General features: G+C 35.1%; 1 protein-coding gene across 1 annotated transcript in view; it reads left to right on the top strand.

Moving 5' to 3' along the window:
- The window catches only part of Phlpp1 (PH domain and leucine rich repeat protein phosphatase 1), a gene marked incomplete at its 5' end in the record, with an annotated part of 207,033 nt that overhangs the window by 92,066 nt on the left and 92,284 nt on the right, over positions 1-22,683 (top strand). The window contains 2 exons of the mRNA XM_010644887.2: positions 2,666-2,791; positions 21,271-21,437. Of these exons, the coding sequence (XP_010643189.1) occupies positions 2,666-2,791; positions 21,271-21,437 (293 nt within the window). The remainder of the gene's footprint in view (positions 1-2,665; positions 2,792-21,270; positions 21,438-22,683) is intronic.

The raw sequence follows: 22,683 nt of genomic DNA, 5'->3' as shown, positions 1-22,683 counted from the left end.
TATATATATGAAGCGTGATATTTCATCAATAATATTGATATTTTTCCAGGATTTCAATAAATATTCTAAGTTAACGTAAGTGAGCTACTTATATACTTAGTTTGCTGAAAGATTTTATTATTGATGATGAATAGGTGGTGAATGTTGTCTACTTTTTTCTGTAGTTGTAGGGATGATCATGTAGTTTACTTCTTTAATTGATTAATGGGACTCCTGGTTAGTAATATTAAACCACCTTTCCTTATTTGACGTAAATTCAACTTGCTCTTAGTGTAGTTTTTGTGTTGCTGGATTCTAAGGCACATTTTAGGATAAGTCTTCATGACTGAGATTGTTACCAGTACTTTTTCATTTTGTTACTATTCCGCTCTGGTTTTGTTTGTATTGGCCTCATAGACTAGGTTAATGTGTTTTCTTTATCTTTTGTTTGGTGAATGTTTACACAAATTTGAAATGATCTATTTTTTAAAACCTTGGTAAATCATATGGGCCTGTTTTTTTGTTTTTGTTTTTTCTAACTCCTTCAATTCCCTACATGGTATAAGATTGTTTAGGCCTCTCCACCTTAGATTTAGTGTTGGTAAAACATCTTTTCTAAGAATTTGCTGCAAAATTATGTATAATCCCTTCAATCTCTTAGTGAATCTGTAACCATGGCCCCCTTTTTGTTATAAGTATCTTTTTTTCCTTGATAAAATTGTTAATAAAAAAATTGTCATATTCCCCACCCTCCAGGAAGAGGACCCCCTCCCCACAAGGGATCTTATCCAGAAAGGAAACCAAAGTTGAGTTTATTTATTTAGTGGCCAAAGAAAGGAGTACTGTCTTAGCTCGCAAATCAACCTCTTTACTCACTTAGGGTTGACAGGTTGTAGACACAGATTGGCAGAAATGAAGGGAAACTGTAGGTTAAATAGAAGAATATTCATGTCTTTTCCTAGAATGGGTGGACATTTCTTGGAATTCATTTGCTACCTCTTTTTCTTCCTTTTATGGTTTGATGATTATTGTTTTGTTTTGTTTTGTTTTTTTCATTTGTTTTGATAGCAGGGATCAAACTTGGGAGCCCTTGAGCTTTCGAGGCAGGTGGCACAAGCGGTGGAACCACTAGGCTAAATCCCTGGCCCTTGATGATTATTGATTGTTAGGGTGGCTGGTGGTTATGTCATTTAGCATGGAAATTAGACAGTAATGAAGTTAGAGGCTGAGTGGCATTTACTCTGGCAGCCATCTTAGATCCAACCGGTTTTGGCTAACCTACCTGAAGAAGAGCTTTTGACCTTCAGACATCTGTCCTAAAAGGTAAACAAGATTAGGGTGAGGTAGAAACTCACTTAGGCAGTACACTGGATAAAAGAACTTGACAGAGGATTTATCAACTTTATTAGTCTTTTCAAAGAACCAATGTTTTGTTAATGTTCTCTATTGTATGTCTGGTTTTCATTTCAATGGTTTCTGGTTTTTATCATTACCATCATTCTACTTTGGGTACATTCAGTTTTTGGCTCCAATCCCCTCCTCACCAAGTTCTTAGGATCTGTAATAAGCAAATTAATTTTCTGCCTTCTTTTCCAGTGTAAGTATTTTTTAAAAAGAAATTTCTCTGTATATATCTAGTACTTTTATTTCATTCCACAAATTTTGACATTTAATATTTTTATAATTGTTTAGTTCTAGGAGTTTTTAGAGTATGAGTTCTTTTTTAATCTGTGAGATGTTTAGACATCTACAGTTTAAAAGTGTGTCATTTAAAAGAATGTTATTTTCTAAATATACATGGATTTTAGGGCTGGGATTTAGCTCAGTGGTTCCACTGCCTGCCTTGCAAGCACAAGGACTCGAGTTAAATCCCCGGTACCAAAAAAAAAAAAAAAAAAAAAAAAAAATAAAATGACTTTTTATTATTGATTTCTAATTAATTGCAGCTTGGTCTGAGAACATAGTCTGTGACAGGCCTTTTTGAAATCTTTTTGTGTTCTGTGTGACATGATTTGTGGTCATTATTGTAAAGGAAACATGGAATATTGTCATGTGACTTATCATTTGGCTTTTTCTACCTGGTGGATTTACTGAGAATGGAAATTTGATTATTTTAACTATATTACTGTATTATTAGGACTTGAAAGTTCTTGTATAGAATTTTATATCGTTATTCTCAGCTTCACATTAAAGTTTTCTTATATAAAACAAGCTTGAAGACCTCTTTTTAAACACAGCTTTAATTCAGAGTAATGAAAAAGTCCCTTAAGGAAAACTCTTCCTCTAAGGGAAGTAAGAACCTCAATGTCTTATTGTGAAAGAATTAAAAAAGTCTGTACTGTTGGTTTTTTGGTTTTTTGGTTTTTTGAGACAGGGTCTCACTATGTAGTTGAGACTGACCTGGAACTCACTATGTAGTCCAGGCTGGTCTCGACTGTTTTTTTAAACAAGAAGATAATTCTATTGTGGTGGGGAAATCTAATGAAGATAAAACTCCTCTTTTTTTATTTTCTTCATAACTCAAGTTGGTTGGTCAGATTTAGGAACCTAGTTATTTTAAATAAGAGGAATATACATGGGGAAAGAGGCAAGTTTGTATAGGCTACTGATCCCAGCTATAGTCAGTGAAATGTGTCAGTGGTTCTGCTCTGACTTGTTTTATGCTTTCCTTTGCTTGTTTTCATAGGTAGAAGAAGTGAAAAAGCACCAGCACTGTTTAGCCTTTAGCTCCTCTGGACCTCAAAGTCAGACTTACTACATTTGCTTTGATACTTTCACAGAGTATTTAAGGTGGCTACGGCAAGTTTCCAAGGTAAGCACTTTACCCAATAATCTGTTCAGTTTCTAGCTGGCTGCAAAGTTGCCTTTTGTTTCACCAATTTCAAAATACTACAGTTATGTACATGTTTCTTTTTTCCATATATTACCAGTAGTTAGAAGTTTTTAACAGATAATTCTCACTGGAAAATAGCTTTTTAAATATGGTTTTATATTTGCCACTTTTTATTTAAATTTAAAATTCAGTCTGGCATCACTTTTAGTGTTCTCGAGTAAAAAATTGCGATTGAAAGTTTTTAAGGGACTGGTCAGGGCAGGACAATTCAAAACTACAGAATACCCAGAGAATTGTTATAAATTTTCCCTTTTTTTCTGACTATATTTTTAAATGAACATTCTAATCCTGTGCCATCTTTTACCTTTATTCTGATTTTTAAGTGTTTTTTTTTTTTTTTTTTTTTTGACCTTTTTTTAGGCCCCTGTTTACACATATCTTGACCATTTTGTAGGCCCCTGATTACACAAGATTATCACGTTCCATGCACTGCATCTTTGGGTGTGTGTAGTAGAAACTATAATATCATTATAAATAAGATGAACAAGTGCTGACTTTTCAGGTACTGTATGAGAAGATGTTTTTACATCTCATTTGTTATGTGTGATGTGATGGAGTGAATTCCAGTATTTAATGCCTTGGTTTTGAGTGTATTTTGGAAATGATGAGATCTCTCTGGGGTTCAGGAACAGCACAACAGAGTTCACTTTTGTATTTTTGAATTTACAATTAAAGTTGTTATCCAAGTTCAGTATGATTCATACTGCTTTGTTATATAATTGTCAAGGGATTGAGTAAAAGAATAACTTTGTAAAACAGTCAGCAGAAAACTAGAGAATAATGGCTAGAAAGTCTTCTTACAGTACTGGCTACATTTGAATTATTAGGCTATAAACTGTTTTCTGGTGATGTGATATTATTTAAGAACATTAATTTCTCCTTGTTCTAGAGAAGAGACAGTAGACAGGGTTTTGGAAGATAGGCTTCAGATTCTCTTTAATAGGCAAATGGATGCTCTGATGCAGTGATGGCGAATCGTTTAGAGTCCAAATGCCCAGACTGCAAACCCAAACCCACTTATTTATCTCCAAGTGCCAACACTGCAATCAAGCCTGAATGCTTGGCTGTGGGATGATTTGACTCGTGTGCCAACAGAGAGGGCTCTGTGTGCTCACACGTGCCATAAGTTTGCCACCACTGCTCTAATTAATTGGGCTCTATTTAATTGCGCCCATACAGGTGAAAAAGGAAAGACTAGACTTTTTCGGTCTTGCATGTGGAATTAATGTGATATAAGAGAAGATGCATCTGTCTAGTTCTAAAATTACTCCTGTGGTTGCAAATAATGAGAATATAAATATTAAATAATATATATTAAGTGTTTTGTGTATTAAATGTTTTGCTTTTGTGTGTATTTATGTTCATATTTAATTGGTTGTATGGGTTCTAAGCAATAACTCAGTTGTTGACACTGTGCTTTATTCAGAATAAAGTTCTAAAACATTGTGCAGCAGATTTCTTGCTATACAAAGATACTGATTTTTAAATAAAATTGTATTTACCTGGGCCAGGGATTTATCTCAGTGGTGCCAGTACCTGCCTTGCAAGCACAAGGACCCAAGTTTGATTCCTCGTACTCCCCCCCAAAATTGTATCTATCTTGGAATAATTTTACATTTACACACATGTTACAAAGAGTACAGAGTTGCCATACATATTTCATTCAGTTTCTCAAACATTGCCACGATAAGTTTTTCAAAATTAAGAAATCCAATATGACTAGTACATCATGCTAACCTTCAGACTTCATTTGCATGTTAGTAGTTGTTCCATAGTTGCCTGTGTGCTGCAGGTTGTTACCTAAGATACATTGGTCATATCTGCCTTGTTCCCTGTGGACTGTGCCAGTTTCTGTGTTTTTCATGACCTTGACAGTTTTCAGAATACTGGTGGGGAATTTTATAGAATATCCTGTATGGAGCTGGGGATAATAATCCTTTTTTTGTTGTTGTTCTGGGGATCAAACTCAGGATTTTGCGCTTGGAGAGCAGGCGTCCTAGGAAAACCCTCTACCCTTGAGCTCTGTATCTTCAGGTACATTCTTTTAAAAACAAATCAGAGATACAAAAATTTTTTTTTTTTTTTTGGTACCAGGGAATGAACTCAGGACCTTGTACTTGCGAGGCAGACGGTATAACCACTGAGCTAAATTCCCAGGCCCTGGAGATAAAGATGTAAATAAAAGTATATGTAAATTATGAAGCATACTATAGGATATTATTTTGATTGAAACAATAATAACAAAAAGATGAGTAGTTTCTTATGTTAATTAGGAAGTTAACTGTTTCAAATCTAGTAGGCATTTACTAAGCACCTTCTATTTGTCAAGTCTGTGTTTTATGCACTGGATATAACAAAAAAACAAGTTCAGTTCCCCATTCTTGGTAGGGTTTACACTAGGGAAGAGAGATTATAAATAAGTAAATAGACAAGAAAGACGTAGGATAGCAATTTTAAGGTTTATGACAGAGAGTAGTGCAGAAAGGATAACATCAAGGAGAGGCCCTTTAAACTGAAGCTTCAATGAAAGAAGTGTGTGATTATTTGAAGATTTGATTGGAAGAACTTTCCAGACAGAGAGTAAAGATGGTGAAGACTGTAAAACTGCAGTGAGCTTGTATTTGAGGTTTGGAAGTAAGATAGGCAACATTCTTGTGTTATAGAAAAGGATGCATGAATTTTATTTAATATAATGACAAACCATTAAGGAGCTTTCTTGTGGAAAGTTACATGATCTCATATGTGGTAACTAGGTTGTAGAGGACAGAAACAAAAACAGGAAGACCTGAACTACAAGGCTTCTCTGGTTAGTCTAGGCAGGAGATGAGCACAGCTTTGTAGTAAAAGTAGAGGAACATGCATAAATGTTTTGGAATGTGCTTTGGAGACTGACAGGTTCACTGATAAATTGCATATAGTATGTGAGGAAAAGGAAGAAATAAAGAAAGGCTTTTTCTTTACTTTTAATTGGTAGAGTATAGCCTCAGCAGAAACTGTGGTACTATACTTTGTGTATTTGTACCTTTAAAGTGATAGCAGAATACAATTTTGGACTTGAGAGAGCTTCTTTTCCAGGAGGACATAAAGACAAAATACAAGAGGTAGACTGTCTCTTAAGTTGGCCCTGAAAATGTTGATTTCTGACTTGGAGGTGATTGTAAATGTCAAATGTTAGTTTGGTTAGTACTCTTTCCTATTCTTTGCCATCTCTGTGGTCCAATAATACAATGTATCTGTAATAAACCTCTCACACTGATTACTTGAATCATGAACACATTTAAACATCACACCTCTTCCAGTAGGAGATGGTGGCAGATAGTGGGAAAATTGTTGCATGGGAGACATGATGATGGCAAATGGGGATAGTGGTATTTCTGCTGCTGTACTTTCCCTTTTCAATGATTATTGTACCTCCATTGGAGAATGTTTGTTATCTAGGTGTTGAAATGTAGTGCAAGTTATTCGTATCCATAGAAATATACAACATGTACATATATAGCATACATTCTATGCTTGAAAGTACAAATATTTTAAATTAATTGAAATGAGAAATGTAGCCACTCTTTAGAAGGCATCGAATGTTTGGAGAAGCTGTGTAGTGGTACAGAGTGTAAGTAAAATAAGGCAGCCATGGATTCTACCATTTGCAGGTTAATATGGCTGCATCCAGGTTTTTCAAATTTGAAGCTTTTTCATCTGAAAACAGAATACTAATAATTGTTACCAAAAAAAAAATTCTTACCAACTAGGCTTTTATGAAATTTGCATGTCATAATGAACTAACAATACCCCATAGTAAGAAAGTAAGTAGATGTTGTGTATGTATGTGAATTAATGACCAAAGAAATAAATAAATAAATTTTACTTACCCTTGCCATCATCATTTATTGATCAGACAACCTTTTTAAAGTAGTATATATTTGTATGGTTATTTTCAATAGATAAGGACAACATGTGTTTAGTTTATCTGAGCAAGGTACCTTCTGATGCTCTTAACAACCACAGCAGTCTTTCAGGGAAAGTAATAATTTTTCTCCTGAAAAGACAGGGATGAGGATCAGAAGACAAAATATTTTAGTAAATACAGATTTTAAATATTTTCCTTTCTCCAATCTTAAAAACTAGATATATATTTCAAAAGCTTTTAGAAGGGGTATACATATAGCTTAGTGGTAGAGCACTTGCCCAACATGTGTCTGGTCCTGGTTGCCATCCGCATCACTTCAAAATAAAATATAAGTTTTTGTAATTTATGAATTAAAGAGCAAATGAGCTGTACGGGGCTGACTAAAGATACCAAATACTGTAGAAGAAATGAGTGAAGGAATTCCCCATTTGGGTAGGAATTCTGTATAAAAATAAGGGCATACCTCTCTTTAAATTTAGGATTTTTTTTTTTTTTTGTACTGGCGTTTGAACTCAGCAGGCAGTGGAACCACAGAGCTAAATCCCCAGCCCACTAAAATTAGGATGTTGAGGGTGATTTTATGAAAATATCTTCCAGGAACAGTCAGTTGGGGCTGCTGAACAGAAAGGCAAAGTCGTGGACTGTTAGGAAGGTATAAGCTTACAGAAAATACAAAGTAAATACAGCTGATTGTTATAAGCCTCTTCTACTTTTAGTCTCCTCTTCTAGTTGTCATTTACTTTTCCTCATATATAGGTACTTGGGAAGTTATATAATTTAATCATAAGGTTGCTATGGAAACTTTATTTTTCATATCAAGAAACATTACAGATTATCTTTATATTCTGATATTTAAATGATTCATTTTGATAAGGATCTGAAAGAAAAACTTATTTTAAAAAAACCCAAAATCTGAGTTTCTAATTGTTTGTTTGTTTTTGGTACCAGCAACCTGCCAGGCAGGTGCAGCACTGAGCTAAATCCCTGGCCCTGAGTTTCTAATTTTTAATGACCATCTGTACTACAACAATGGAAGACACAAATTTGAATTATTTGTAGTCAAAATTAGTTAGATTAAATAATTTAAAAGGAAAGTACTTTGTTTTCAGTATGTGCTCTGAACATTAGCTAAAAAGAAATGTTATGCTTTGTTTCATTTGGTTTTGGGAAGAAAACTTTTTACAAAAGTTTATCAGTTAGGTTTATTCTGCAAAATAGGCTTATTTTTAAGCTGAATCATAGCACTTAATATTGCTTGCCAAAGTAACTCACAGGGTAGTACTTTTCTGTTGGGTGTGTGTTAGCAGTAGACAGAGGAGGAGCTCCTTTGGGAGGCTTATGATGTTGGTTTTGAAGTCATCCCTAAAATTTTAATAGGCAGCATGCTTTAAAAATTCAGTAAATATCCTACTATATGCAGAGTAAAAAAGGGTTCTATTTGTTAAATGCAGGTGCATGTGTATAACATGTTTTCAGAGTGATTGGAGGGTGGAGGGAAGCACAAGGGCTAAGGGTTGTAGGTGAGGGGAAAACAATTGCAGAAAAGCACCTATCAAAAAGGTGGGTACCATTATGGAAATGATGACCTAGCTATTCTGTTTTTGTGGTTCACTTTTTTTTTTTTTTTTGGTTTTTTGAGACAGGGTCTCACTATGTAGTTGAGAATGCCCTGGAACTCACTATGTAGCCCAGGCTGGTCTCAAACTCACAGTGACCCTCCTGCCTCAGCCTCCCGAGTGCTGGGATTACAGGCGTGCACCACCACGCCTGGCTGTGGTTCACTTTTTAAAATGTGTTCACTTTAGGCATGTTGGTTGATCTGTGAATGCTTTTCAAAGTTAGCCTTCCTGTGAATCTCTATCCTGTCTGACTTTTAGAAGTTTTTTTCACTTTTATGATACCATATTAACCCTACATTAAAATCTGTTATTTCAAAGAACATTAAATATGGATTCAAACTATTAATTTCTGCTATTTTAACTTATTAATATGAAAACCATAAAATATTTAGAAATAGGAATAGTATTTTAACACCAATATACATGTGACCTAACTTCTACAATTGTTGGATCATGGTTAGTCATATTTTATCTGTACATTCGCTTCTCTGTTTCTCTATGATGCAGCAAATCTCAGATATCTGTTATTGTACCCACAAGTATTTTCATGTGTGTAAGTAATTCTAGACAATGAAACTCTTTTTACAATACCATTATCTGTGTGTGTTTTTAAAAAGAATGAACAATTTTGGTGATCATGATTGTTTTTACAGATCTTCTGTTCAGAATCTAAAGATGAAATCTAAAGGTGATTCAGGTGTCTTATTTCTGAAGTAATAAGACATGTGATACCAAAGAGACTATATAGCAGTTACTGAAAGAGTTACTTTTTAAAGTTTTTTTCAGACAAATTGGATGTTCTCAAGTATTGATCAGCTAAATGAATATGAAAACAACTTACTACCTGGCACTTTTTAAAGTTCAGTAGTTAGATTGGAGTAGTAAAATAACTGAATTAAAAGTGATGAGACCTTGTAGTTAAGAATATACATATCTGAATTGCTGAAGACCAGAAATGTTTTGTATTTTTTTTTCTGATTTTGGAATGTTTGCACATACATAATGAGACATCTTGGAGAATAGGACCTGAATCTAAACATGAAATATATTATGTTTCATTTATATGTTATACACAAAGCCTGACGGTATTTATACAGTATAAAAGGGTGCTACCTTTTTGGCTGTGAACTGTTACATTTTCTGCTTGTAGCATTCTGTTGAAAAGAAAAATTTTTGGATTTTGGAGAATTTTGGATTTCACACTTTGAAATTGAGGATGTTCAACCTGTACTATTTCTAATAATAGGCACTTTTCCCCCTAGTTTTCTTTTGCAGAGGAAAGGAGAAGGCACAGCATGACTTCCAAGACCAGGCCAGTTTGGTTAGTTACAACACGGTGAGGACCAGCCAGTAGTTCTGGGTCACTTAGCTTATCTGTGTGTCACTTTGTGTCAGTCAGTAGTAGATATGCTCGCTGGCAGTTGCAGGTGATTATCATAGCTGTATAACTCTCAATGTTAGTATTTTAATTCTAGGCCAGCAGGTGGAGAATCTTTTAGAGACCAGGTGCCAAACCGAAATCCAAAACCCACTTAATTATCTCAAAGTGCCAATACTGCAGTTAAACCTCAATACTGAGATTTTAGTTTAGTACAAACGACTCTATGTAACACCACCTTTTGTCTTAAAATAAAAACACAATAGCGTGTGCCATAGGTTTGCCACCACTGTTCTAGGCCATTGACTTGAAAAAGAAAGTCACCGCTGTGAAAGTCAGGCCACATTTCATGCTGAGTGGAAGATCATAAGAAATTATGAGTAAATACCACCTTTTAAAAAATAATAAAACATATGGGGGATCACCATTTATGTATTTAAAAATAATGTTTTGCTGTCCAGAGTTAATTCAAAGCCTAATTCACTAACCACTTGAGTCAGTTCATTCTAATGTGGTAGGATTGTGATAGTTGATTCAGAGGTAGTTGCAAGGGACCTATTAGTGTCTCTTATCATTTTGTATGTATATTTTTTTCCTCTTGACTGGAAGTGTTGTTTAGGGAATCCGCTGCCTTTTGTCAGCATGATCTGTCACTTGTCTTTTAGTGATTGTGCTGCAGTTTGTTAAATTGAGGTTATATGGTAAGAAATTTTTCTCAGTACTGTTTTCCTGAGGAGTCCAGGGCTTTTCTGGAAACCCTTACTTCATGTTGAATACCCATTCTTTAGTTAAATAACCAGGAACCCTTTGACCAGTGAGGATCTACATTGTAGAATCTGAAATGAACAAAGGATCTGAGTGATGAATTTTTCCTTAAAAAAATGTGATCTTTATCTTGAGAAGATTGCTCTTGTACAACTTCTTTAGAGATAATATGAGAAAAGATTGGAATTTGTTGTATGAGATATTGGGGTAGACTAAAAAAAAAACTAAGACTAAGAAGGAAGGCTAGGAAGGAGATGAGAAAGCCAAGTCTTGAAGGATAAATAAGTGTACATCATGAAAACAGATACATTTCAATGAGAGACAAGTATGTGTAAAGACTGTATAAAATGTAAAAATGTAGTTGTGTCACAGGTATCTGAGCAGTGTGAAAAAGGGGGAGAACTAGAAGCTAGATAAAGTGCAGAGTGCTGGCCATATAGATGGCTTCATGCTTGTTCTGTTTTATTTTCTTACAGAAATTAGATGGAAAGTTACCACATACAGAATTAAATTTCTAATATAGTCAAGGCTGTATTAAATTAAAAATTTATGTCACAATCTTTCTTTACAGATATAATATTAGGAATTTAGAATTCTGCTTTGAATTTAAGCTTAAGATGAAATATTTTGGATTATATTAAATTATATTTTCGTTACACATAAAACTGTTAGCAAAAATAATTGAAAGATCTCTTTACACTATGCTACACCTATCCTATTTATTCACTGCTAATCCCTTGTGTGTTGTTTTGTTTTGTTTTGTTTTGGTAGTGGCTATCATTTTTGAAGTCTTAGTTTGTTCCTAGAGAAGATTTTGCTTCAGTTCTAAGTTATTTCAGTTTAAAACTAGATAATTTTATAATAGTTTTATAATCCATTTTATACATATGTCAAAGATCCTTATTTAATTATCATCTCACAACAAAAGAAACATCGTTTATTAAGTAGTGCCTATTTGCATATTTAGGCCGTTATCATTTTAAACTCATTATTTGCATGTTTAGGCTGTTATCATTTTAAACTCATTATTTGCATGTTTAGGCTGTTATCATTTTAAACACATTCCACGTTTCTCCGTGTTCCTTCTTCTGTCTTCTCGACTCTTCCCACTTTCTTTTTCCATTTGTGTTGAAATTAGCAGCACTTTTGCTATCTCTGCCCATTAGGGAGATGGGAAGAGGGAGGGAAGGAAGAGACAATATTACATCTTTCCCTTTGTACTAGGTATTATTCTTGGGTCCACCTGGATTTTCAGGATTTCAGAATATTGAAATCTGTTCCTCATGTTCTAGGTAGAACCCTGGGAATATTTTCCCTTATAATTATTAAAGATGGTTAGGACCTGTACTATTATAAGTAATACTTCAAAATACATGTGGATTTTATTTATGCATATAATGTTATCTTTAATAAAATACATTCTAGGTTTCAAGCAGAACTTACAGGTACAGTTTAAAATCATATGTTAATAGTGAGGAGAACCCTTACAGGCATTTGGCAAGAAGATAATATTAATTGTAGTTCTTTGAAATAATTACAACAATTATTTGGCATTTTCTTTGTAAATTCTTCAGCTTTGAATTCTAGTCATCATGAAAAGGCTTTTACTTCACAGATTTAGAATTCAAGATTTTAAAAAGACCTCATGGACTCCCAGTCCCTACTTCTGCATAGTGTTTCAGACCTTTAAGGATCTGTGATAAGACAGTTCTTTCACATAGTCAGCTGAAGTCTTTATTCCTATAGCTTTGACTCACTGATTCTTGTTTTGCTGTCTGGTATAATGCAAGATAATTCATGATCTCTTTGTCTTTGCCCTGCTTTCTACTCTCCTTAGCAGTCTGTTTTCAGGAGAAGCATTTTTGACAATTCTTCCAATTCTGTTAATCACTTGGTTCTCAGATCCCTTGGCTTCTCTGCTGGGTGCTCTTCTGTGTATTGACATATGTTCAGATATCATTAGAGCAACAAAAATCCTGTGACTGTCCTTTTCCTTGAAAGTTACTTAAGACGTTAAAATAAAAGGATTTACTGTTTTGCTTTGATTTTGCTCCTTGTACTTATTATAAGATATATTTTATTAATAATAAAATCGTTTACCATACTGGCAATAATGCAAATAGTAGCAACTAATATTCTAGTATATTTTGCTACATGGCAAACACTGTTCTGCATACTTTATCTCCAGTATTTCTTTAGCCCAGTGTTGAATTTTCATCAACCATGAAAAGATAAATTTTTCTACCCACCGGTCTGATTTATAATTTATAAAGTAAGAGAATAGTGGAATAATTAGAAAACAATCTGTGAGCTCCAGATTGTACTGTACCTTGTATGTTATAAACTTGGATCCTAAACATCAGTTTTTTCTATTCTAAATGCAAAAAAGTAGCTTATTTCTAGTAGTTGAACTCTTTGAATATATACATACATACACACACACACACACACACCAAAATTTATAATATAGATTTTTGTGTGGTTGCTTCCTTGTAAAGAAGGTGCCACCTTTTGGGAAATGCTGTCATGGCTTTCAGAAACATTCTCATGACATTGCTTACACATAATTTGCCAATAAGGAAGTGAGAAGGAACTGTGGGTTCAGATTTGATCTCCACCCATGCTGAGCTCTATTTTTCTGTTGTTACTGAGAAGCACAGTGGGGTTTATGTGTGTAGAATGGAGATAACTATTAGATTGACACTGTTCATGATTTTGGAAAGCTGTTGGTGCTATCTCCACTGAACTTTTTCATTTGCTTCTAACTCAGGAATAAGGTGTCAGGCCCACATTTCCAGTTCAGGGTATAGTGGGTTCACTGGACAAATATAGCAGAAGTGCCTATGAGTATGTGGACCATTTTGCTGGTAAAGAGGACTCCTTGTTGGTAATGGTACTGTTGGCATGGATCTCTGAGGTCTGTGTTATCTGCTTTGTGTGTGCTGTCACTGAATCCTTAGACACAATTGAAATATAGTTTAGATATTTATGATTCTTAAAGGCTAAGTCTTTGAAGACAGACTGTATTGCAGGGAAAATACTACCTCAGTGCAAAGTTAGTACCTGGTTCATAAAGGGCAAATAAAAGTATGTGTGTGTGTGTGTGTGTGTGTGTGTGTGTGTGTGTGTGTGTAATGTTTCCCCCTGTGCAGGGGATCGAACTCAGAACCTTGTACTTGCAAGGCAGGCATGGTGCCACTGAGCTAAATCCCCAGCACTAAAAAATGTATATTGAATGATTTGCTCAAATTAGCTTGATAGCATGAGGCTGCCAACTCTTCATCCCCATCCACTGTCCTCATCTATCAAGGAAAGGTAGGAATGCCTAGAAGGATCTCTTAGATTGTATTACTCCAGATTGGCATAGCCTGGTGCTTGAAAAATAAATGAGATGTTTTATTCTGTCTTGTTTCTTTTCTAGCCTGCAGCACCATTTGAAATGGTACCTTTGGCCCATCATCTTAAGATCATAGGCCTTGCCACCCCCTACCTCTCATGAATGCTCTTGCCCTTATGACTCCTATCTCTATTATTGCTTATTACTGATAGCCTCTCTTGATTTTTCTGTTCGTTATCTTCACTGATTTGCTGTTTCAGTACTTCTATGACATATAAATTTGCATATTTTATTTCTTAACAGTTTTCCCCCCATCTAACCTTTTAAAGAAAAGAAATGTTAAGATACTGAAACTGGTTAGAATTTACTAAGTTGGATATTGGTAGCTTAATATAATTTATTAGGATACTCTTACTGTGTGAATTATTAATTTTATATGGAAATTTTCTGCATCTGTTAAACAGATTTTATAAAATGTTAATTAGTAGAGATGAAGAAATGAGATGTCATTATGAAAATGATCTGGGGTCAAGCTAAGGCATTTCTGTGGAATGACTGCATGTTATGGAGCAATGGGAATTAAGATTTTTATTAGAATTGAAAAATTTGTATTGATAAGGATGAAATTGAAACAAGTTGTTAGAATGCTTAGCTAATAAAGACTAATGCATTGCATTCTAAATTTATATTCTCTCTTTATGTTTTCCCAAAACATTTTGTAGTGGGAGATGAGAATTAAAACTAGGTCAGTGTCAGTTAAGAATTGTTTACAGAAGACCAGTAAATTCCCCAGAGACTGTCCTTTTAGCCAAGGTCATAATTTCCCAAGCTACTGAGGGCTGGGCCAGAGCAATTAATGACTCATAATACCAGTTTACAGCAGTCTTTTACTTTACACAAGCAAAATTATTCGTGCTATTTCAACTGCTTTGACCAAGCCTTTCAGAGTCTTTGTGGTTAACTTTGAGCATAACGTACACGTAAAAGGATAAATACAATTTTACTAAAGCATAGGAAAGACAAAATATCACATAAGTGTTACTGAGAACTTCCTTTCCTAGGAAAGACAATCGTCCACTAACTAAGCCATCAGCAGAATGCAGTACTGTTGTAAGCGTAGGTGACAATTTTGAAAGCATGGTGGAAATGGTTAGGCATAGGACAGATTACTGGTTTGGAAATGCAGCTTTGGGGAGAGTCTCCAAAGAGTAGGGAAAATGTCAAGCTGAACAGAAAGTTGATGAAAGCCCATTAAGTAGTCTGAAAGTTTTATTATTCATTTTAAGTTTTTACCCTATGGTGTTCTTTAGTGGAAATATTTTGAGAGTAAAATACAACCCCTCTTCTCATATATTTACAGGTCATTTTGGAAAAGAAGACAAGCAGGTGTTAATACGAACCTAAGTTCATGTTAATGTAATTCCCAGAGTAGGTAGATTCATGAAGAAAAAAGCTCCATTTAATTGAGCCTTAACATTTTTGTTCTTTTTAATACAGATTAGAACTAATTTCCTAAGCCATCACTACCTTGAACTGACTAAAAACTTGAATCTATTCATAGGTTCCTTGATGGTCTCTCTTTGTTTGATTGCACTTTATCTGTGTAACTGTTGAAGGTGACAAGAGCAGTGGCCTATACACTACAGTCTTTTGTTTAATAGGCCTGTATTCCTTGTAGCTATGAGTATTGGTCTGGGAATGTTGGAACCATAGCCCTCCCTTGATTTTTTAAAATGAGAAAAACATTTTGTGTACAGCAACTCGTTTTCTTTTGTTTTGTTGGTACTAGGGATTTAACTCAGACCTTGAGCTTGTGAGGCAGGCTCAGCACCACTGAGCTAAATCCCCAGCCCTGTATAGCAACTTGTTGAGTTGATCAGGCACATACTATTTATTCCACTTTAGAGATGAGGAAACAGAAGGACAAGTAGATGAAGAGGATTGTCTTAAGCCATATAGCTTTTGGCAATAAGTAATAGAACTATCCTTATGCTGTATACCCTATGTTTAAGCATGTCTCTGGGCCTTGATTTTGTGTCTTTCTGTCTTAATTTTTGTGGTTATATCAGAAGTACAGTAGCTTGGCCAGGGATTTAGCTCAGCGGTTTGGTGGTCTGCCTCACAAGCGTAAGGACCCAAGTTCGATCCCCAGTACCAAAAAAAAAAAAAAAAAGAAGTACAGTAGCTTTTACTAAAAGGATTCTATATTTCAATTGTGTGACCCTTTAAATGTTCCCTTACATAACAAAGATTAGAGGCATTTTACATGTGTGCCAGTTTCTTTCACTTTCTTTGCATTTTTTTGTAACCTTTTAAAGTTTGAGTAAGTGTTCCATTAGGAGGCGTCACTGTTACCCAGTTCACAACTGAGATTGGAATGGACAGAGCCCATGACTTCAAGGAATTCTGGCCCCATAGGGCTTTTCTCCTCTTTTGCAATATGTGTTTGGTCAGCACATGATCCCATCTGCTTCTCTTGCAGAGGAATGTCAACTTGTCTTCATTCCTAAAGCTTAAGCTTTTCCTATGGGCCACTTTATTTATACTAAGTATGTTATCATTGTGCACAAAATAGAGGACCCCCTTCTGGTGAGATCTAAACTGCCTCCCAGGACCTGAAGTTGTGGAATTAATAGTATAGATGGTCATGTAAGTCCCATTGCTACTTTAGCCATGTGACTTTGGGCGCACTCTTCCTCAGCTTTACCTTCATCTTTGAGATGGGGATCAGTCTTCACTGAACTGAGCTGTGGTGAAGATTAAACCAAATATTATGTCATTATCTCTTGGAAGATTACTTGTCCTAAGGGTAGCTCTTTCTAAATGTTGGCTGTTACCATTGTTTAGTACTGCTTGGGGGCAAAAAAGCTAGGATAATAAAGACTGCTTGCCCTCCGGTGTATCCAGGTTGATTTCTTGCTAGTATTTGTTATTTATGTAGGTCTCTCTTATTTTGAGAAGGATCTTAGTTTTTTAGCTGCTGTATAGATGAGCCACAGCTTCTTTGAATAGCCCCATTCTAATTGGGGAACCAGGCAAACCTTCCAGCAAGGGAGTGCTTTGTGCTACTTGTGGTGAAGTCTGATGTGCCCAGGGTGGTGGAAACACTTACATCTTTACTTCTGATGCCAGAGCATGGGAAGCAAAAATGCAGCTTGTGGTGGCCTTTGCGGTTACCTTGGCAGCTCACTGCCCCAGGGATTTCATGACTTGTTAAATTTATGTTCTCACTATAGATGTTCCTGCTTCTGGTCTCACAAGACAGCTCTTGCTGATTGTAGCCTTGTTAGTGTGGCTTCCTTCTTCTGCTTCCAGTAGGAACAGCTTGTGGTTCAGGATGAAGAAAGGAGCAAATACAATTTGATATTTGATCATTTTGTCTTACCTGTCTGAAGGGAATATTTAGTGTGATGGTTCAGTTAAAATAGAATTTGTCTTCTTCAGATTAGTCTTTGGGTGAGAATACAATAGATGGATCAAAGGGAAACTGTAAGATATGAAAGAATTATAAAATAGTCTGGTGTCCCTTCTTCCAGCAAGATGTCCTGAGGGTTGCACCAAGTGCTAGGTATAGGGCTATATCATTGAATGTGATCATATAACACTTTTAAAAACCTTTCCATGTTTCTAGTTTGATTCACATTAAAAATCAGAGCCCCAGAGAAACTATTCGGTATTTACACATGTGTGACTTATTTATTTCACTTAGGAGTATATCTTCAATATGTATCCATTTTCCTATGAATGAATCTATTTTCTCCTTCTTTATGGCTGAGTAATATTCCATTTTATAGAAAAACCTCATCTTTATCCAGTTTCCAACTGATGGGCAAATGGGCTGTTTCCAAGTTTTAGCTATTATAAACTGTGCTGCTATAAACATGGGTGCACATACATCACTGTGATATGATTCTTTTAGTTCTTTTGGAAAGATACCCAGCAGAGGGATGGCTGGGTCAAATGGAACCTCCAGTCCAGGCTCTTTGAGGTATCTCCATATTGATTTCCATAGTGGTTGCACCAGTCTGCACACTCACCAATAATGGAGAAGGGTTCTTTTCTCCCCACATCCCCACCAACATTTGTTATTGTTTGATTTCTTGATAGCAGCCATTCTTTGTGGGGTGAGGTGGAATCTCAGTGTTGTTTTCATCTGCATCTCTCAAATGAACAGTGATGTGGAGCATTTTTTCATGTTTTACCACTATGTTTGCTCTTCTGGGTTTTGGTTTTGCTTTGGTCTGATTTTCTGTCCTATTCCTTTTGGAATAGAAATGTTTACCCTGTGCCATTGCACCTTAGTATTATGTTATTGTTATGTTTTTTTTGTTGTTGTTGTTTTTGTTTTTTGGGGGCACTGTGCATTGAACTTGGGACCTTGCACTTGTGAAACAGGTGGTGGAACCACTGAGCTAAATCCCTGGTCCCTGTTGCTATATTTTTTAAAAACAGGTTTATAGTTAAAAGTTTGCCTTGAGTCTCAGAAGAGACTTTAATTTGGACTTGAGAAAGATTCTGGAATTGTTGAGATTTGGATGAAGAAATTGTTGTGTTGCCATGCTTCCTCCAGATACTCTAGGGGGAAATCTACTCTTTTTTTCTACCTTCTAGTGGCTCCAAGTGTTCTTAAACTTCTAGACACATTACTGTAGTTGCTGCTTCTTCTTTCCCTATCCTGCCTTAGAATTCTCTGCCCCTCTCTTATAAAATGACACATAGGATTGTATTTAGGGCCCAAATGGATAATACAGGATCTTTAACTTAATCACATCTTTTGATATATGAGGTTATATTCATTCTTTTTCCATATAAGGTAAATGTCACAGATTCCACTATAAAAATGTGGATGTGTGTTTTTGGGGGGGGCCATCATTTGCCCACTAAAAAGGGATAAGAGAATTTTTTGTTTACAAGAGGAGGAATTATCCCCAGCCTACCATCTAATAAGATACAGGAAGTAAAGACAGAAGATTGCTCTCATCTTTTCTCCCATTTTTACTGAAATTTTTATTTAGATCACATATATTGTTTTTCACACTAAATATACTTACATGTTCAGATATACACAAAAGAGTACATAGGATAATATGATTTTTGTGTACTGGTTTCCCTAGTTGTTAACATATTGATATAGCTGCTTTCTCTCTTTTGTTGTCCCTCTTAATGTAAACATTAGCAGTCAACTCAAATTTTTTTTCTTTTTTATATCCTATTTCCATTTCCTTTTCAGCCTATCTAGAGCAATCACTGTCATCTGGTATATGATCAATCTTTGAATTTATAGCTTTATTGCACATTACTATTCACACATAATATAACAGAGCTGTGTGTTTGTGTTAACATGTTTCTTAGTAATGGTATTATATTGTATGTGGCAGGTTAAAGTTTGCTTGTTTTTTAATCAGTTCAGATTATTACATACAGATCTAGTTCATTCACTTTTTTGAAGTCCTATATGGCAGGTTATGTCTGTGTCCTGGCTTCAGAATGCACAGTACAAATCCCAGAGGCCTCTCGTTAACCAGGTTGAGTTCTATGCCAGCACCTGTTGGACTGGCCTGGCTTTAGCAGATGGAGCTCTAGAATTGCTCAAGGATGGAGCTCATGGCTTCCCTGGAGAGGCATACTTTTCAACTCTACTCTGGATAATGCGTGTGGGCTATTTTGTTTTCTTTCTTTTTTAAAACATGTATAACTGTGACAGATAAAAGTGAAGAAAGATGTGTGGCATCCAAGAAATACATATTTCTGCTTGACCTTCAAGGTTGGATGTTACATCCTCTGGGAAGTTGATGCTCACATCATGTTTGATGCCCTTGTATGTTCTGTTATTGTAACAGTTATCATGTAGTTTCTTACTTTTTCTTCGCCCCAACCCCTGTTGCTGTGTATTCATTCATGGTAGGGAGTGTGTTTGTTTTATTTTCTGCTGTGCCTCAGGACATATAAGGTCTGGCACACAATGAGATGGTCACCATGTTTTTTCATGAATTATTTCACTGATTAGTGGAACTTTTCACCCTCATTTCTTTTTCTGATTCCTTCCCATGAGCAGCAGTTTGCTGTGGCTAGGGGGCTTTTGTACCTACCTTTTAGGTACCGTTAAAATTCTGGCTTTTTTTCACTTCTTCTAGTTTCTATGAGTGATTTGTGCCAGTATGGAATTTTTTCTTATTTAACAATGAAAATTCAAGAAAAGTTGGAACTGCCAAAATGCAAACTCAAGACTTTTCTACAATCAGTTAAGATGAATGAGCTTTAGCCATTTCTTTCACACCACCAGTAGTATCCTTTGTGTTTTGTTTTGTTTGAAGCAAGGTCTCACTATGTAGCCCAGACTGGCCTTGAACCCATAACAGTTCTGCTTCAGCCTCCTGAGTACTGGAATTACAGGTGTGCTCCACCACACCCAACTCATATCAATATCCTTGGACTTTCATGTGTGCACGGTAACTTCTTTTTAACCTCAAATATCAGCAGAATATATTATATGCATATTTGCTTCTGAATCCTTTTTAGCATCAAAAACATTTGGCAAAGATACAGAAGGTTTAGGTTCTAAGGTTTAGAACTCTTGTCTTGGTCTCTGGGAGGAGAGAAACACCCATGATATGTGGAAGTGGGCTAGAATCTTGTGCTTTACTGTAAACCAGCCCTGTAATACCTAGAATACAGGAGAGGGAATATAGATTCTCTGGTACATATTCTGTGCCCAACATGCAACTTGGACTGTAGCCCTAGGATTCTGGCTGTGGTAGGAGTCATTTAACCAGGAAGGTTAACCAGGAACATTTAGCTATAATGAAGTGACCCACAATGAATCTATAAGCATCTCATTGAAACTTTGTGGAGTGACAACCTGGGAAGTTTATATGAGGCATCTAATAGAATCTAATTATGTGATTGTAATATGATTTATTATTAAAATGTATGCAAGACTATTGATACTACTTTGTGATGTTTTAAATCAATATATACTAGGGTTTTCATAGGTTCAGTTTAGATCTTAGCATCTGTCTCCCAACTCTTTATTTACTCTAAAGTCTTGTATTAATTTGCTTTGGATTCTCTTTAACTATGGAAAATTTCAACAGTAAAACCCCTACATTGGAAGAAATTAGTGATATCCCTAAATCTATTGGGATAATCTGTGCTCCTGGGAACCCACCACCTGTCCTAGGTCCTCCTAGGCACCTTCCAGCTGGGATACTCTTTTTCTGCATTTATAGCACTCAGTTTTGTGCTAAGTGAATAATCTCTTTATATTTGGATTAATAGTCCTACTGTCATAGTATATCTTTATTCTCAAATGGGATTATCTTTTATCTCTCCATAGAAAATAGCAATAAGTGGATGGTATTAAAATCAAGCTGTAATTTTATTCCCCTCTAGGTTGCTTCCCAACGCATAAGTTCAGTGGACCTCTCCTGTTGTAGCCTGGAACATCTGCCTGCCAACCTCTTCTACAGCCAAGACCTCACCCATCTCAATTTAAAACAAAACTTCCTAAGGCAAAATCCCAGCCTCCCAGCTGCCAGGGGGCTCAGTGAACTACAAAGGTAAGTCTGAAGAAATGTGTGGATCATTTGGAAGGGGTAGAAAGACCAGCTTCTGATTGTTATCTCTTAAATATGCTGACCAAAAGAACTATAGCATATAAACTGAGGGCATGTTAATAGGACCTTATTTATTAGTCATTTATTAGGACATTATCAATTCCCATTTGAAACTTTTTCTCAAACTTCTTTCCTTGAAATTAATGATTTTTGATATTTCTTAACTGTAAAGATTTATGTAAGAACAATTGTTTAAAATACTTTTATTCCTTAAACTAGTAATGGAGAAAAGCTAATACCATTTAGGGTATTTCTTCCAAATTTGAGGAGTTTGTTTATATCAAATTATTTCTTTGGAAATTTACAGGTCAGTTTTTTACATAAAAAGGCATTACCTTAGAAATGTCTTAAATCCACTAACACTGTGTGATGTGGGAATTGGTATATAAATTTCAAGAGTTATGCATGTTGTTAAATAAATAAATAAATTCTTTATAACTAGGGAGAGGCAGGTCTTAACTTACCTATTTCTAAAAGATATTTAAGATATACACTATTCCTTCACCTTTCTTTTTGGAGCAATGGTAAATCTTAGTTTTGTAATAAATTAAGCCCCTGTAGTTACATATTTGTTGAAAATATATGAGACCATAACAATAAAAGGATAGCTATTTTAAGCAAGTAACAGAGAATTCCTTTGTTTTTAAATGGCTGATATGATTAAAGAGTAATCAATAGTAAATAATCATGGTGATACATGCATATGGTTTTTAATTTCTGGAAAGAACACTTCCAAAATTGCTTATTATAACATCTGAGTATATGATTGGAAAATAAAGTGTCTTAATTTTCTTTTCAGGTGATTATATTCATCTTTGATACTAAATCAAAATTTAACAAGTGATCATTTCTTAAATGTTAGAAGATCTATCAGCTAATTTATTTGAATTCTTTAGGATCCACTGGGTTTTCTTGCACTTTGAATCACTATCTACATACCATTTTATTGCATTAAGTATTGACTATTGGGGAAATACTGGTTCATTGCATAATACCAGTGTTTAAAAATTAATACATTTGATTATGCAAATTGAAGTTACATTTGTTAATAACACCATTTATCTTACCTGAAAACTTTAAGTATTGGAAAGTTGTCAGGTTTACAGTTGAAACAAGTTTTCCAAAATTTTAATTTTAATTTGAAAGCTTGTAGGATTTTTTTTTTTTTTTTTTTTTTTTTTTTTTTTTT

The sequence above is a fragment of the Fukomys damarensis genome, unplaced genomic scaffold (genome assembly GCF_012274545.1).
Source record: "Fukomys damarensis isolate Sample0158 unplaced genomic scaffold, DMR_v1.0_HiC HiC_scaffold_30, whole genome shotgun sequence".
Lineage (NCBI taxonomy): Eukaryota > Metazoa > Chordata > Mammalia > Rodentia > Bathyergidae > Fukomys > Fukomys damarensis.
Note: the sequence above shows the minus strand (reverse complement) of the source record. Positions and strands in the feature narration are given on the sequence as shown.